At 37.5% G+C, this 17,269-nt stretch overlaps 1 protein-coding gene across 1 annotated transcript; it reads right to left on the reverse strand.

Moving 5' to 3' along the window:
* Nucleotides 1-562: 562 nt before the first annotated feature.
* On the reverse strand, nucleotides 563-10,621 carry LOC106065130 (uncharacterized). Its single transcript, XM_056027258.1, has 8 exons — nucleotides 10,524-10,621; nucleotides 9,866-9,937; nucleotides 8,898-8,960; nucleotides 8,571-8,664; nucleotides 6,454-6,572; nucleotides 3,783-3,879; nucleotides 1,885-2,168; nucleotides 563-786 (listed from the first exon to the last, which is right to left on the reverse strand). Exons 2-8 carry the CDS (start codon nucleotides 9,914-9,916, stop codon nucleotides 757-759), a joined length of 738 nt encoding a protein of 245 aa, XP_055883233.1. The 5' UTR covers nucleotides 9,917-9,937; nucleotides 10,524-10,621; the 3' UTR covers nucleotides 563-756.
* Nucleotides 10,622-17,269: the final 6,648 nt, after the last annotated feature.

A 17,269-nucleotide genomic window follows, 5' to 3' on the forward strand; every position in this document is an offset into this window, starting at 1 on the left:
ATCGGGCTTGATAAAATTTCACTGTACATTTGATTTCCTCTTGCACTTTTGTAGTTTGGGATGGCATCCTATATTTCTAAGGAGTTTCAAAATGCCACTTGAGCTGACCATGACGAAGCTGAACAAATAATATTTCATGGATCTGTTTCCTTTTCGGAATTTCTCAAGCAACAGTCTTAGAGAGAATATCATATCTATAAGGGATCAACTATCTATACGTGTGTGTCTCTTTTTATGAGACTCTTTGTTCGGGAAGGTGTTCGATATAAATACACCCTTAAGAACTCCCTTGGAGTCTTTGGAATTGACTTCAACATCTGTTATCTCTCCTATGGACGTGAAGCAGTGAATGTAAGGGTTAGGATTAAAAAGAAAACGACCCACCAGCGTCTTGTGTATTTAAAATTGTGAACTGTTTTTAACCGTTATAGTAAAAGAAAAGAATCACTTCGTTCTAGTTTAAAATGTAATGCTAGCAAAATGGCATAGGCTACCCTAGTTGTGCTTGCCAAATTAGTAATCAAATATCACATTTTGAAGGCAGAGTTTTTGTTTTTTGTTTTTTTTTAAAGCTTAAGATGCCTCATTATTATGGGCTTTTGATACTATTAATTTTTACTACAATACAATTATTATTATTTTGTTAGAAACGAACAGATTATTCCTTTTTGGTACTGCCAAGACGGAGCTTCTTTAGTAACAAAATTCATTAGTATATTACTGTAAAACTTTACCATAAGTTCGTAATCTGTGAAATCAATTAAATTGTACTTGCCCTTTACGTTCCTGAAAATAGAAATGGTTTATAGAGTCCTCATTAAATGAATAAAAAAAATATTCCTAACCACAGCCACACTATACAAACAGGTTGTGGTGTATGGGGTTCTGTAGGAGAGGAGTAGTAGCTCTGTCAACTGGGCAGTCGGGCTCCCTGAGCAGCTCATTGACCTTAGTTTCCACTCAGAGTCCAGCTCTAGCCTGTCGCTCTAGACATTTTCTGCATTGGGCGACACCCTTGTACACCCACTCGACTGACGGGCCAAACCAGGTGAGGGTTAGCCAGAGCCAGTATCTGGTGAAAGTATGGTCTCCGTCCACCACCAGCATGTGAAGTCCAGTTGTCCAGTTGCGGCTGCATGGCGCTCAAGTCGATTTGGACTACCAGGGCCATCAGGCGTCAGCTAGCAAACGCCGCGGAACGTTTTGGAGCATTGTGGGACACGTAGAGCACACTGGTCATCCACTGCACCCCAAACCAGGTCCAGTTGTCTGGGCTCTGTTCCGCCACTGGATATAGCTGGCAAGGGGCGAGAGAGTGAGGCTGTTTCAGAGCTAATCTACCATACTATAATAAATTTTCAACGTGCAAACCACATACAAACAGGTGGTTCCAGGTTCATATCCTGTTGAAAATAGGATTGTTACTTTTGGGACATTTAAGCGCCTCTGAATCCACCCAGCTCTAATGGGTAGCTGATATTAGTTGGGGGAAAATTAAAGGCGGTTAGTCGTTGTGCTGACCACTTGACAGACTCATTAACCACGAGGATCTGCTCTTAATCGACAGATCTGAAAGGGGAGCTTTAAATTTCACTTACACTCAAACACTACACACAGGCATATATACGCTAGAGCGGCTAGCTTAATCTCACACTTGTGTTAGTAAGTAATGCATATTTAATAGTTATAATTTGTTTGTTGTAATTGGTTCCAGAAACTAAAACTACTACATAAAGCTTGTTATTTATTAAAAATAAATTTTTTATGATCTAGTGCACTATAAGTATCCAAGTATCTTTTTATAATTTTTAATAAATTACATAAATATTTTTATGTCTCTCTATATTCTATCGAAACTTGAAGATAACAAAACAAATATATTACCCCGAAGACTAGTTTAACATAGTCAATATATTCTTTATCAACGTCCTCTTCGTCATCATCATCATCATCATCATCATCTTCGTCATTATCATCGTCGTCATCGTCATCATCGTCGTCACAATCATCATCATCATCGTCATCTAAACTGGGATCGTTGTTTTTTTCAGAGCTGTCAACATTGTCCTTGCCTTTGAGATGAGAAGCACTAGCGATTTCATGTAAGGAGTTACGTTGAAAGGTTCGCCTTTTACTTCCATAGATGTTTAGTTCACATCTGTATAATTCTGTAAAAAAAAAAAAAATATTCACAGTTAAAAAAACTATTTTTGTGCATAACATATTTTATATTTATGTTCCAATAAAAAATTTTTAAGAATGTGGATCCACGAGGAGTGCCAGAAAAAAAAAAGAAAAAAAGAAACTTTTTTCAAAAACAAAGCTTATCTAAGTGCCACATCATTAGCTAGTAGCAATTGACATGCATTAGTAGTGGAGCACGACGAACATGGTATATTCATGTTCAAGATGTTTCACGTGAGAAACAAGCGTCCACAGTTAAATTGTGGGCAAGAAATCTCGTTATGAGATTTGACCACACGGTCAGAAAGCAGTCGACGTTATGTAATTTAAGGAAGACAGGCGTGTCGTAAGTATTTAAGTATTATCTTATCCTGTCTTATATAATACAGACGTTACTTCAAAAAATAATATAATTACTTCCTAAGCATCCTGCATTCAGTCATGCATATTAACCAATGACTTAAATTCTGCCAAGTCACTGGATTTCCTGGCTAGTTCAGGCAACCCATTCCATGCTCTAAAAGCACTAGGGAAGAAGGAGTATTTGTACAAATTTTTCCTAGCATATGGAATGAGGAATGTGCCTTTATCTTTGTGTCTTTCTGAGTATTTTATTAGATTTTGTTTTTGTATTTGAAGATGGTTCAGTGTTTTATGTATTATTGCTACTTTACTTTTGCGTCTTCTGTCCTGAAGGCTTTCTAAATTTAGTGATTTAACTAAGGCTGTTACTCTAGTCAAATGTGAATATTCGTTTGTTATGAATCTCACTGCTCTTTTTTGTGTCTGTTCTAGTTTCTTAATGTTATCTTGAGTTGAGGGGTCCCAAACAGAGGATGCATATTCTATTATTGGCATAACCAAGGTTAAATATCATTTTAGTTTTATGTTCTTATTTGATTTATAGAAATTTCTTTTAATAAACCCTAATGCTTTGTTTGATTTTATGATAGCTTCATCAATATGGGAATTCCATGACAGTTTTTCATTTATTATAACATATATATATATATATATATATATATATATATATATATATATATATATATATATATATATATATATATATATATATAACAATCTAACCTTTCATTCCTTCTGGAGGAGAATATTAAACTCAAAACCCTCTGGAGAGGGTTTTAACTTATAGCCATCTGGCTATTGGTGTAGGTGAAGAAAAATACCCCAACCCTAGAAAAAAATTCTGGCTCTGCACATTATTATTATTGCTTTTATATAGCGCTACTTTCATGCTTATAGCATGCTCAGAGCGCTTTGGTCCAATCTCATTTGTGGACCGGTGGGGGGGGGGTATCTAGGAGTTGGTTTTCCGTGCTGCCTTTAGGCGCTCAGTAAACGCAACTCTGCCGGAGTCGGGTGTCGACATGTCGAACCTCGAGCCCCCTTCTAGGTAACCAAGACAAGCCAAGTTCAAGCGCACTTAGCCTCTCGACCACGCTTCCCACCATGAGTGCAACAGTTACTTTTAGTGTTCTGATAACAAACTTTTATTGAAAATGAAAATGAAAAAAAGATTTATTGATACATTTTATTTCTCGGACTAAAATTAAAGTTGAAATAGCAATTCAATATATTACTTTCATTTTCGGTTAATTCCACCTTTAGCTCACTGTTGTCATCAACTACAACAAAATACTTGAAGTTTGAATAGACGCTTTCCGATTGCTTGTATTCCTGTGAGATCAAAATTGAGCAACAGTTTATGCAACAAGCTATTTAAACACATATATCTTAATACAAAAATAAAACCATTTAAATTCCATGAATTTTGAAGTCTTAGCTTAATGCCATGTTTGAAATAATTTTTGCACTTATCTGGATAGAGCTGTGATTTCAGAATCATCAGACTAATGCGGTTTTGAGAGTTCCTATAATCAAGTTAACACACTAAAGTAGCATTAAAGTAATACGGTGATAAGTTCGATTGTCTTCAGGTTAATTTCTTCAAACTAATATCAACAAAAAAAAAGCAAGGTTACAAAGACAGTTTGTGTGGAAACAAAAACTTAAAATCGGCCCCCGAAGTGGTCCACCCAGGCAGGCTTCAATATTTTCAGAAAGAACATCCAAATGAAATTATATCAAAGAAAAATGAGAGATAAGAATGGAGAAAGAAGGTTGACAGATCTTGTGTAGTGCCCCAATGGTGCTGCAGATCAAAGGATAGGTGCAAGTGAATGCAAAGTTAGATGTGAACCTGGCCTAATTGGTTCCCCTTTCAGACCTTGTGGTCTATAGGGCAGATGATATAAAGTTCATCTGTTTTTGTGGCCTACGGTTAACGAGGGTCTCATGTGGCCAGCACAACGACCAACCGCGTTTGCTTTTCCCCAACTAATGTCGGGTACCCATTGGGGCTGGGTAGACTCAGAGGCGCCCAAGGATTCCGAAGTTGAAAATCCCAGTCTTCACCAGGATTCGAACCCGGAACCCTTGGTTCGGAAGCTGAGCGCTTTACCGAGCCTCTCCTGGTCTTTAAATAATGCAATTGTTTTGAAAAGGCTTAAACTTTTGATCGCATTATTTTTTAGTTGCTGTAGCAGCAATTTGATTAAGAAAATGAAGTTTATAAGATTACTATTTGTTTTAAATTAGGTCTAACTTATAATGCATACTAATTAGCTTTTTCTCTTTAAAAAACTGCTTGCATAACTGATTTTAAAAATTAGATTTTTCGCTTTCAGGAAAAAAAAAAAGGAGCCGTTGCATCAGAACTTTGAATGGTCTAAAATATTGTGATGTCGGATTTTCAATATCTTTTCTAGTTTACGTGATCTAAACGGGACGGACGGACAGACGGACAGACATTTCGCACAAAACTAATAGCGTCTTTTCCCCTTTCGGGGGCCGCTGAAAATCACTTGTACAAAATAACTAATATAATATTATAGTTAAAAAAAAAAATATCTGTGGCATTCATATTCCCCAACTACTGTAACGCCGTGAAGAGGGGGGGGGGGCGGTGGCTGAGTGGTTAAGCGCTCGGCTTCTGAACCTAAGGTCCTGGGCTCGAATCTCGGTGAAGGCTGTCATTTTGAATTTCGCGTTTTTCAGGGCGTCCCTGAGTCCACCTAACTCTAGTTGGTCCCTGCTCTTTAACCGTTGGCCATAGAAACAGATGACCTTAAAATTATTCTGCCCCATAGATCGTAAGGTCTGAAAGGGAAACTCTACTTTTACTGCAACGCCGTGCAGTCCGTGCTAGAAGGTATGGCTGCCTGGTCGTGCGGTTTGCGCGCTGGACTGTCGTTCGGATTTATTGTCGGTCGAGGGTTCAAACCCTGCCCGCTCCTATCCCCCGTCGTCCTGCGGGAGGTTTGGAATAGGAAGTTAACTATCTTCAACTCTGAAGGAACCTCCGAAACATGTCAAACATTTTACAAACAAACAAAAAATCAACCAAGCTGCAGTGTATTCAGAACAACGCTGCACGAATTGTCCTTAAAAAAACAAGACGAGATTCTGCTACTACTCTCTTGCACACACACTCCGTTGGCTTTCATTGAAAGCGAGAATCGGCTACAAGGTGGCCACATGTGTCGATCTACAATAATCTTTAATACTTCACTCATAGACATAAATAAATATAGACTGGCCAATTTAAGAGTTTTATGAAACGAAAATTTGTGACTTGCAATTTTGTGTACTTTATTATAAAGCATTTATGAGCAGTATAAAAGTGCTTTTTTAACTTTGATACACACCTATATATATTGTAAATAAGGAGGCAGTGTAGCCATGGTGTAGCTTTGTTTAGGTTTAATCTCTAAGAATGAAGATCATGCAACTTTTCATAATTCGGAAATCCGAATACAATAGATATACATGTTTTCAAGTTACATGAAGTTACTTCCTTTTTCCAGTCTATATTTATTTATGTCTATGACTTCACTACAATACTTTAGCGAAATGATCACTCCATATGTCTCATAGAGAGCCCACATTGTAATATTAGTAGTTTAACAATAATTACACATCAAAAACTATATATAAAACTGCTATTGTTCTTTCTATTAAACAATCGTGAAAATAAAAATAAAAATAAAGTATTATTCTTTTTAAATACAAAATAAAATAAAAATATATAATATGGGTTACAATTATTATACAGCGATGTCACGCAACAAAACGGCAGCTTCAAAACCACCACTGCGCTAAAGTGGCTGCCTTAAAATGAAACGTTCTGCTTTGATGTTTGACAATACATATTGAAATGCATCCCCCGTTTTGTAATATGGACTACATTACCTCTTTTAAATCTTCAAATTGTGAGGCCTTTATTACCATTGTGACTTTTTGCTTCAACATGAGAACTTCACTTCCAATGAGATTAGCGACGTGGTCATCAAGCTCGATCAGAAGGCCGCCTGAGTTTTAGAAAGGGAAAAATATATAAACACGTTTTTTTTTAGCAGGCTTATATTAACCCACATTAAATCTCTTAGGTTCGTCTTGTAAAAATATAATATTAATAATAAGAAGACTTGTCTTCAAGTCCGAAGATTAGTGAGGAATGCAGTATTTCCGTGGCTGCGCAGAACAGGCAGTGACCTACATATTTTGCCACACCCAATGCACGCAGTAAAAATCCAGTATAAATTATTTCTCCCGAATCCCATTATGAATTGATGACATTTTTTTTTTTGCAAAATTATATTTTGTCGACGATAATTCACTAATCATTTTTTAAAAACATTAAGACTATGACTAAGACTGCTATATTGATCCTTATGGAAATTTGTTGTGTTTACAAGGTCTCTTTTCTCAATTAAAGACAACACAACAAGACCTAATTGATTAATTCGTTTTATTTATATGGAAAACATAGGCCTACTAAGCGTAGGGCAAATGAGCATTGTGTAGAGCAGGGGTGGGCAAGCTACGACCCGCGGGACACATGCGGCCCGCCGGAGTGTTTAATGCGGCTCGCGGACGACTACAGAAATCAGAACTATTGAAACTGTCTCATTACAAAATGTTTCAAAAAAAAGAAGATTATTCCTATTGTCTATACTTCAATACACTCAGTCAAAAAAAAAAACTACAAACTATCTCAGGCCAGTATGTATTCAATGCTATGGAGAACGGTGTAGTCTCTGTTTGTCCTCAGATTTTCTTTTTGCCTTAAATGTGTATCCCATGGCCTTCGTGATTGACCCCCAGCTTTCTCGTTCCGACGCTGTGGTGAAATGTTGTGATGTAAAAAGACAATATCATTTTTTTTTTAAATCGTAAAATTTGTTTCAGACATTGCTAACTCTTGATGTAATTCCCTTAATTGAAAAGTGAATGTATAATATAGTATAATAAATTAGAATCATATTAATATATATGCGGCCCCCCGTTCCAAAAATTTTTTTTTAAATGCGACCCTCAATGCAAAAATGTTGCCCGCCACTGGTGTAGAGAATCAGGTCATTGGCTAATTTTTTTTTTCCAAACAGTAGACAATAAGCCTTCTATTTTTACAAGTATTGAAAAGCTTAGCTGCAAAACATGTCGGCCTTCCACTCTATCAAGTTTCTTTTATTAATTTCAAACTTTATATCATCTGACTGTGGTTCAACAATTTTGAACACGTTATTTCTGAAACATTACACAATTATTGATTGCACCAAACGAAAAATGAATCATGAAAAAAAAAGAGTATTTAAATAATTATAGCAAAAAGGGAAAGTAATACTTCAGTATTAAGAGATATAACTAATTATTTAGGGTTTGCCTATTGAATAATTATACACGTTTTTTTCTCTCACACCCATTACATGATCAAGTTGTAACTTTATACAATTCGTAAGCTTATCTAACAAAATCAATTTAAAAATCAACCAATTATTCCAGAAATTATTGGTAATTATTTGTTTTGTTTAATAACCCTTCTTCTCAACACCCCCCCTCCCGTTTCTTGCAAAACAACGGTCCAGACAAGTGATAGGATCATTGCCCAATAAGAAAGCTAATAGAATGAAAAAAAATGGTAACAGTATTTTTAATAAAAGACTTATAATTGTAGTCTAAATCTATTACTAATTAAAATAAATGACTGATCCAAACTAACTGTTACAACTTCACTTAATTTAAGCATTTTTTAAAAATTATTGTTCATGTTTTACATATTTCAATATACAAAAGCGTAGCGTCAATAGACTCTGAAAGAGACAGCTATGTAGCGTACATAAACTTTCTAGGCTCTGACTCGGTTAAAATTTTTGCCCCATGTGGTAGTTATCGCAGTTTTGATGCCGCGGCCATGACGATTTTTAAAGCATTATAAGTCAATGACTTTCAACTCGGCGCTACATTATGTTAGTGTCACGCTAAATCTTGTAGGAGAAACAACAAGCGACAGACAAATGTCTTCTTACCTTTGTAGTCAATGGCCTTGATCAAACTGACGACGAACTTTTTTGCCCTTTTTCTGTTCACATTTGTGGGCAGCAATTTTAACTGGACAAGTAACTGGTGAGAATTGAAATTTCAATTTAAACAATCACACAATTAGACACAAAAGTTTCAGGAAATAAGATAGTAATATAGATATATTTAATACAATTTCATTTAGATATTCCGATCTTCCGCGTTTCCATGTGGAGGCCATGGCAATAGGGAAGCATTAAAAGTCACTTACTCTTGACCAAATGGATGAAAACTAAAAACAACTAAGTATTATAAAAAATACTTTAATAATTTACCTTGCGTTTAAGACACTTGTCTAGCTCTAGGTCACTCAATTTTAATGGATTCTCTGTGATATACTGATAATAATAATAATAATAATAATAATAATAATAATAACTGAGAAAGAAAAACAAAGAAAATATGGGAACCTAGGCTTGGAGATTAAGCGTATATGAATATTGTCCAAAATAACAATATACCCCATTGTTATATCAACCGAGGGGATAATAACAACTGACCTCACAGACACCTTCAAGACCCTTAACATTCCTAGGAACATCTTCGTTGCCTGTCAGAGGGCGGTACTGCTGCAGACCTGCCACATCACCAGAAAATTCCTCAGTGGAAACTGTTAAAGGGACTACGATGAATTTTGTTTCTCTTTAGCGAAACTCGACCCTTGGTCTGCTGGACCGTCGGGGCACCACACAAGATCTGTCAACCTACTTTCTCCATTCTTCTCTGTTATTTTCCTTTGATAGAATGGCTGCCTGGTCGTGCGGTTTGCTCGCTGGACTGTCGTTCGGATTTATCGACGGTCGAGGGTTCAAACCCTGCCCGCTCCCATCCCCCGTCGTCCTGCGGGAGGTTTGGACTAGGAAGTAAACTATCTTCAACTCTGAAGGAACATCCGAATTATGTAAAACATTTTACATTTTACATTCTGATATTCTTTCTGAAAATATTGAAACCTGCCTGAATGGACCACATTGGGGGGGGGGGGGGCCGATTTTGAGTTTGTGTTTTTCACACAAACAATCTTTGTAAACTTTGTGGTTTTTTTTTTTTTTGTTTTTTTTTTTCGAATTTGTAAATTATGATCTGTTGTTTTATTTACTATTGCTATGATTTCCCCCCCCCCCCCCCCAAAAAAAAAAAAAAAAAAAAAAACTGGTACATTTGCTATGAAATGACTATCCAAAGTCATAGCATGTAAAAGGTATTGGTATAATGAGAGTAAAGGAAAATAGTCTAACCCTACCTCAAATTTACTTTCCTCTTTCTTACATCTTGTTTTCGTTGGAATGGCCATTTCGTCGTCGTACACCGTCACCTTGCGAATGCAAATTATATAAAGTTACTCTTTAGTTACTGTTTCCTTTAAAATATACAGTTTCTTAGACAACATTAATAGTAAAAGCTCTTATGTACATCAGGCAACATTTTTTAAAATCACTTATTTAATTAATTTTTAAATATCTGTTTACAATTTAAAATAGATATAATTATTCATTAAATGGGACTGTGGCTGATTTTGTCACAAACCGCCCCTATGTAGTTGTTGCTTTGGTGGATTGGGAAGCTCGTTGTCAAAAGTGCGGGAAATCTGGCGAGAGACTCCACACCCAAGTGGCGTACTTTAGCCTAATCATTTCCTCCTAAGATCGTTTCCACCTGGGCGCCACTATGAGACAGGGTAGCATGCTCGGCGCCTAGGTAGCAAAAGTTGTTTACTTTCTGGTGTGACACGTTTAGCATTTAAAAAGATACTTTTTTTTGAAGTAAAACAAAGACACTTCGTCCTGCGAGAGGTTTGGTATAGGATGAATATTCTTCAGAAAGGAAAATCCGAAACACGCTTAAAAAAGATATATTTCTAGTTAATTACTATCATACATACGAATAAATGCAATACTTACATATAAATAGTTGAAATCATTAAGATCAACGAAGTCTTACATTTTCCATCGTATAGCAAGGAAAACGAGCCTTCATTCTACAATATGTAGTATTTTTTTGGATTCTTAAAACAAAGCATAACAGTTTGCATTTAAATATAAACCAAACCCGGAAGTCAAGATCACTCAGGTAAAGCGTCTTTTCAAAATTAAGATCTAGGATTTTTTCTGAAAATTTTTAACAGGTTATTTTTTCAACCTCAAAATGGTCGTCCTGTTATGTAATTCAGAAAGACAATGCGCATGGCTTCAGACTATCCAGCAGACTGAAGTTAGTTAGAGGAGAAACGGATTTTCGGACTCTATTTGGGTGCCGAAATCTTGTATAATAATACATCAGAAAGAGGTGAGATGGCCTGATGGTAGAAAACTAGAATTTCTAACCAAGAAGTCTAGAGTTAGAATCACACTGGATTTAAACATGTAATTATTTAATCATCCCTTAGTCCACCATTTCCAGAACCTAAATAGCTACGAATACATTGTTGAAAGTAGATGTCTTTTTTAATGACACAACAGTTTTTCATTTATTATAACATCTAGGTATTTTGCGTTTTTAGTCTGTGTTACAACACTGAGGCGATCTAGTGTGGTGTACCGACAGTCCAACAGAGTAATTGATACGTAAAGGCAAAGCTGATTACTTTTTCAAAGAAAAATTAAATAAAGCTCCAATAGCTTTAAAGTAAAATAAATTCACTTTACGATTTTGAAATCTAAGTGTAAAAATAACATTTTAAATTAAATTACAAGTCGTCAAAGGATTTCAACAATATTTCTCAACTCACTTGGGAGGCGCAGTGGCTGAGTGGTAAAGCACTTGGATTCCAAAACGAGGGGTAACCGGTTCGAATCCAGGTGAAGACTGAGATTTTAATGTCGGGATATTAAGGTTGCATCTAAGTCCACTGAGGTTTTATGGTACCTGACGTCACATAACACCCGTTTTTTTTAATTTTTAATTTAAGGTTTTTAGAGCGTTATTGAGTCCACCCATATCTACACAAGTAAAGGCTGATGGTCGTTGTGCTGGCCACATGACACCCTGCTCGTTGACCTTAACTTATATTTTGCAAGGTCTGAAAGAAAGGCTAATTATTACACACACACACACACACACAAACACACACACACACACAAACACACACACACACGCACACACACACACACACTGTTCATAACATTTACGGCATACAGTAGAAATAAAGTCATTAACATTACAAGAATGTCTGGGTATTGGTTTTTGTATTTTAGGCGGGCACATTTTCTTGAAAATAATATTGAGATTATTGATTTATTTTCTAAATTACCATGCTTCGTTTAGCTTGTGCTGACATCGTGTGTCCTTCAGCCCCAAAACATTCTATTATCACATGACCTTAAAGGATAAGCATAACATATCTCTCCAATGATATAATATACGGAAGAATAGTGCAATAAGAAACAGCACGTTAAATAATCCCCCACACACAGTCACACATTACTGTCCTACAAAACAATCAGTAATTTCAATTGATTTGATTTCCAAGAAAAATTGGCTCTTTCCCTAACTCCGTTAGAGCATGGATATTGCTGTCTTTACCTGAGATGATCTCGTATTGAAAAAATCAGGGCAGGTAGGACTCAATCCTCCCGTAGTGCTCTGGCCAGAAACTGGGCCGTTCGGCGTAATGCCTCGTAGCTACCATAAAAGTCGAGTGACTGCCTATACACGCCCCCCCCCCCCACCCCCTGGCTCTCGGAGCTGGGGACACTCGTACAAGTCATGCGACACTGTTTACCAGCTAGGGCAGAAGTGGCCGACCCATGGCGCATGCGCAAAAAGTGCAGTATTACAAGTGACGTATTATGCATCCCAAAAAAAAAAAAAAGAATTTAAAGAATCAAGAAAGGCATGCCAACTCGTAAAAAGAATAATAATAGCCGATTTTTTTAAAAATGTATAAAAAAAATCGGAATTTAACTCATTAACAATTACGATCCCAAATCGACCAACATTGTTACAATACTAATCAACATATAAGCCTAGAACACGGTGGTTTATGTTATTCCTACATTTATGCCATTTCGTTTCATTAGTCTTGGACGAATCTACTAACGTTGTTGTGTTCCCCATCTCTTTTTTTTTAGCGGCCCCCGAAAGGGGAAAAGACCCTATTAGTTTTGTGTGAAATGTCTGTCCGTCTGTTTTGATGTTTCTTTAAAGCAGTGGTTCTCGAACCGTGGCTCAAGGATCCTCTGTAGTCCGCAGTATGACCATAGAGTGACGGGAAAAAAGAGGATAATTGGTTACAATTAAAATAATTTCTGAGCTTATCGAAACATTTCAATTATAAACAACTCGTTTAGGTCAAAAAAAAAGGAGCCGCGATGGCTGAGCACCAGGGTTCGAATCCTGGTGAAGACTGGGATTTTTAATTTCGGGTCTTCGGGCGCCTCTGAGTCCACCCAGCTCTAATGGGTACCTGGCATTAGTTGGGGAAAAGTAAAAGCGGTTGGTCGTTGTGCTGGCAACATGACACCCTCGTTAACCGTAGGCCACAGAAGCAGATGACTTTTACATCATATGCCCTATAGACCACAAGGTCTGAAAGATGAACTAGTTACTTCTTTTTTTTTTACTTAGGTGAAAAAGTCTGAGAACCACTGATTTAGAGCATTTATTCTCTATCAAGCATTTCCGGCATAATTACAACATAAATAATAATAAACGATATAAATTGTAATTAGTACTTTAATTTAATTGCTCTAGCACTTGATAGCTCTTCATGGCGTGAAGCTGTGAGTCTCGGAGTCTCGAGATTTAATGCAAAAAAAGTGGTCAGCGTGAAAGAGCGCGGACCAAACAAAAAGTTGAGATAAGAATCAGGTCTTTCTGCAACGGACCAAGCCCACCCATACCACGTATGCGGCTTGCATTTTAAAGCGAGGATTGGACTTCACAGTGATCTTCGAGTACATAGGAAATGTGAAATGTGCTTATCTTCGATCACGAAAGAAGAGCTATATACGTTTTATTAATATTCATGTAAAAAGCTGCGCAACAAAAATAACACATTTTAAAACAAGTGATTGGTATCTAACATAAAGGAGTATTTTATTTTCTCCTGCTTTACTACATATTATAATCTTTATTGTACATAAAAGATAATGTTGGTTTATGATGTCTGGATGTAGAGTCTGAAATATCCTCACTCTTGGTAAAGTTACTTCCCCTTCATTCTCCAACCTGGTCAGCTTGTCGTTTCCTAACCTGCTCATCCTGGGTTGACCTTTCCTACCAACAATTTTATCAAGAATTCTAGAATTTTCTGTGATATGCTTTTTTTTTTTTTAAAGAAAAATCTTATACATTTGCGTTTAGAAATATTCATGATTGTATATACTCACTGGAGGCGCGGTGAGCGGTAAAGCGCTTGGCTTCCGAACCGGGGACTGGAGTTCGAATCCTGGTGAAGACTGGGATTTTTAATTTCGGGATCTGACATTAGTTGGGGAAAAGTAAAGGCGGTTGATCGTTGTGCTGGCCACATGACACCCTTGTTAACCGTAGGCCACAGAAACAGATGACCTTTACATCATCTGCCCTATAATTAAATATAAAATTCCTATCTTATCTTATCTTATATAATACAGACGTAACTTTAAAAAAAGAAGGTTATTACGTCCTACGCTACACGCATTTAGTCATGCATATCAACCAATGACCTAAATTCTACCAAGTCATCACTGGTTTTCATGTATACATTCATGCATACATTTATATATTCCATGTATATAGCAGTCTGTAAACTACCCCAAGCTAAATCAATAGTCAACGGAATATCGAATCTATTAACAAATAATTAACTGACTTTATCGACTTCCTGAATTGATTGCCAACAAACTTTTTCAAGAAAAAAACAAAAACAAAAGTAGAAAGGGAGGCAAGATGAATTTAATCTCAGAATACTGCATAGTCAGCTTATTTCTTTGTAATACGGCCCGTGGGCCAGATCTGGCCTTCGACGTGGTTCCATCCCACTCGTCTAAACATCGGCACCAAGTGCACAAATTCAACCCCCATATAAAATGTTGCAAAATATATTTTTACCTGCGTTAGGGCGCTCATTTTTCTCTATTCGTACCTTCAATAAAGTCCAGTAGGGCGTCGGCGCCGTAGGCGCTTTTATCCCGTTGATGGTTAGAAAGGCTTTTATACAACCACCAGGCCTGGGCCTGGGGCTCTTCACCCCTGTCCTGTCTGAGGGCTCCCAACGGTAGACGGCCATTTCGGTTGACTGGGCCAGACCGGGCCGTGCCGTGTACACAGCGCACCGTCCCCGCTCTCCTACCACTCGCTCCAAGTGGTCGAGATCAATGCTAACTACGAGGAACTAGTCTCATTCCTATACTGTAACCGCCACTGTCCCGTGCGAGGGTCGCCACTCCAGGCTCCTGGTTCTTATGACGACCCCCTTTGTGGAACGGCGTGACGGACTTTTTGGACTATGTTGCAGGTTACTTGTTCCATCCCCACCCCGAGTGAGATAAAAAAAAAAACAAAAGCTCACCCAGGGAGACCTGCTAGAAGGCCTGGTTCGCTACTCGTTCTTTGCCTATCCAGTTCCACCCCTGGACGTTTCCACCGGAGGGCCACGCTGAGGCGACGGGTAGCTGGAATAACCTCCGGCTCTATTGGTACCATGGCCTGTAACATTTATGTGTTTATGAAATGGGACTCTACCAGAGACCAGCGGAACGTGATAATACGCCAACATGTTTGTTATGCAAGTGGATGTTTAAAAACAACTGTCAACAACATTGGAGCGGCAAATACATTTCTCATATTTTAAGTGACGGTAAAGCTATGAAGCCATTTTCTGACACTAGAAGGATAAACTTCAACATGAATGTGAATATGAAGTTATCATGGTTTTGATGGTAAACTAGTTTCAAGTCAATATCATTTCGTTTTTATACCTATTCGTTGATGTGGGCCGATATTCAATACTCTAGGAGTCAGTTATAGAGATCTGGTAATAGGAAATCGTATCCAGAACTGGGAGACGACCACTTAATGAGGTTGTGACAGAGCGCCGCATGAGGTTTGCGGGGCATGTTCTCGGACAGAATGAGCTAGGCATACCAAGAGTTGTGATAACTTGGAGGCCAATACGAGGAAAACGCAAACAGGGGAGTCCTCGTATAACTCGGCGCCACACTTTGAGAAGAACCTCAGAGAGGTTGACACAAGTTGTTAGAGGCTTGAATTTGAGTTGAACACCTCTTGCCATCTAAACACCACTTGTTTTTTTTTATTTCTCGTATCAACTCTCTCTCTCTCTCTCTCTCTCGTCATCTTTCTCACTCTCTCTCGCCCTCTTTCATTCTTTCTCGCATTCTGTCTGTCTCTCTTTGGTACTTTCCATGTCTCTCGCCATGTCATCCCCTCTTGCTTTATCTCTGTTGAACTCTCCTCTCTCGCCGCTCACTTGTCTTCTCTCATTTTTCTCTCGCTTTCTGTCTTCCTTTGTCTCTTTCTGCTAATTTCTCAGTGTTAATTTCTCTTATTGTATTTTAACTCTCTTTCTCTCTCTTTCTGTCTGTCTCTCTTTAACACATTCTCTCTCTCTTTCTGTCTCTCTCTCTCTCTCCTGTTGCTATTTGCTAGAGTTCAGAAGATTAATTGCGAATTTAAATAATTCATCTGGCAACGCAGTCCTACTTATTAGCCACATTACCATTGTGTGCAGGTAACTGGAACAGACATAAAATAGAGTAGTGAGATTCATATAACAATCGATTATTCACATACTCTAATGGAGTAATTCTCAGCATGATTTACTACTGGTGGGGTTTCTGATACGTTGGACGACCGTATGCCTAAGGCAATCTTTCTTTGTGAGTCGAAAGGTGGTCGGAGTAACAGAAGCGCACCCCTCCCCACACATACAAAGAGCTTTGATGACCAGCCTATGTGAAGTATTGTATGATAATATACAGAAATAAGAGAGTGATCTTTCCTTTACGCCTTACTACTCGTTTAAACTTTTTAGGGAAGAAGAGAATTATATATAGAGATGATTATGATAATATAACACTAAAGAATTACGTTCTTATACGTTAGTACATAAAAACAAAATTATAATATAAAAGCACACACGAAAATGTTGGTATATATCAATATATTTTTAAATTCGGATAATCCTCATCGATTTTTTTCAAAGTTAAAAGGTTGAAAACAAAAATGGTATGAAACTAATCCGGAAGAAGGAGAAGAGATTATGAGAACTGCCCCACCGTCCTGTAGGGATTTTTAGTTTGATTTGTTAAGAGACTTATCACAAGTAAGGGAAGTAACAAGATTAATTTTGCGCATCAAAAATTACACTAACAACATTACCACATTTATAGGAAATTTTGAACAAAAGTGCCTAAAAAAAATCGAAAAAATCTTGGAAGACAACGGCCGCCCGCTCCATCAGAACTACGTCAGGTCGTCGCGAAGTGGGGGACTGCTGTCAATGAAAACAAGAACGGAGCGGTACAAAAACTCGTTCGTACCTCACTCGGTCAGACTCTATCACCGCCACTCATTGATCAGGCAACATGAAAAGCACCAAGATACCTGTGTGTAGTCGCTGAATGAACTCTTTATGTTGTCTGTTGTATTTATGTGTATGTTTCTGTTGTGTTGTCTTTATATGAGAAAAGAGTCCTTGTAA

The sequence above is a fragment of the Biomphalaria glabrata genome, chromosome 4 (genome assembly GCF_947242115.1).
Source record: "Biomphalaria glabrata chromosome 4, xgBioGlab47.1, whole genome shotgun sequence".
NCBI lineage: Eukaryota > Metazoa > Mollusca > Gastropoda > Planorbidae > Biomphalaria > Biomphalaria glabrata.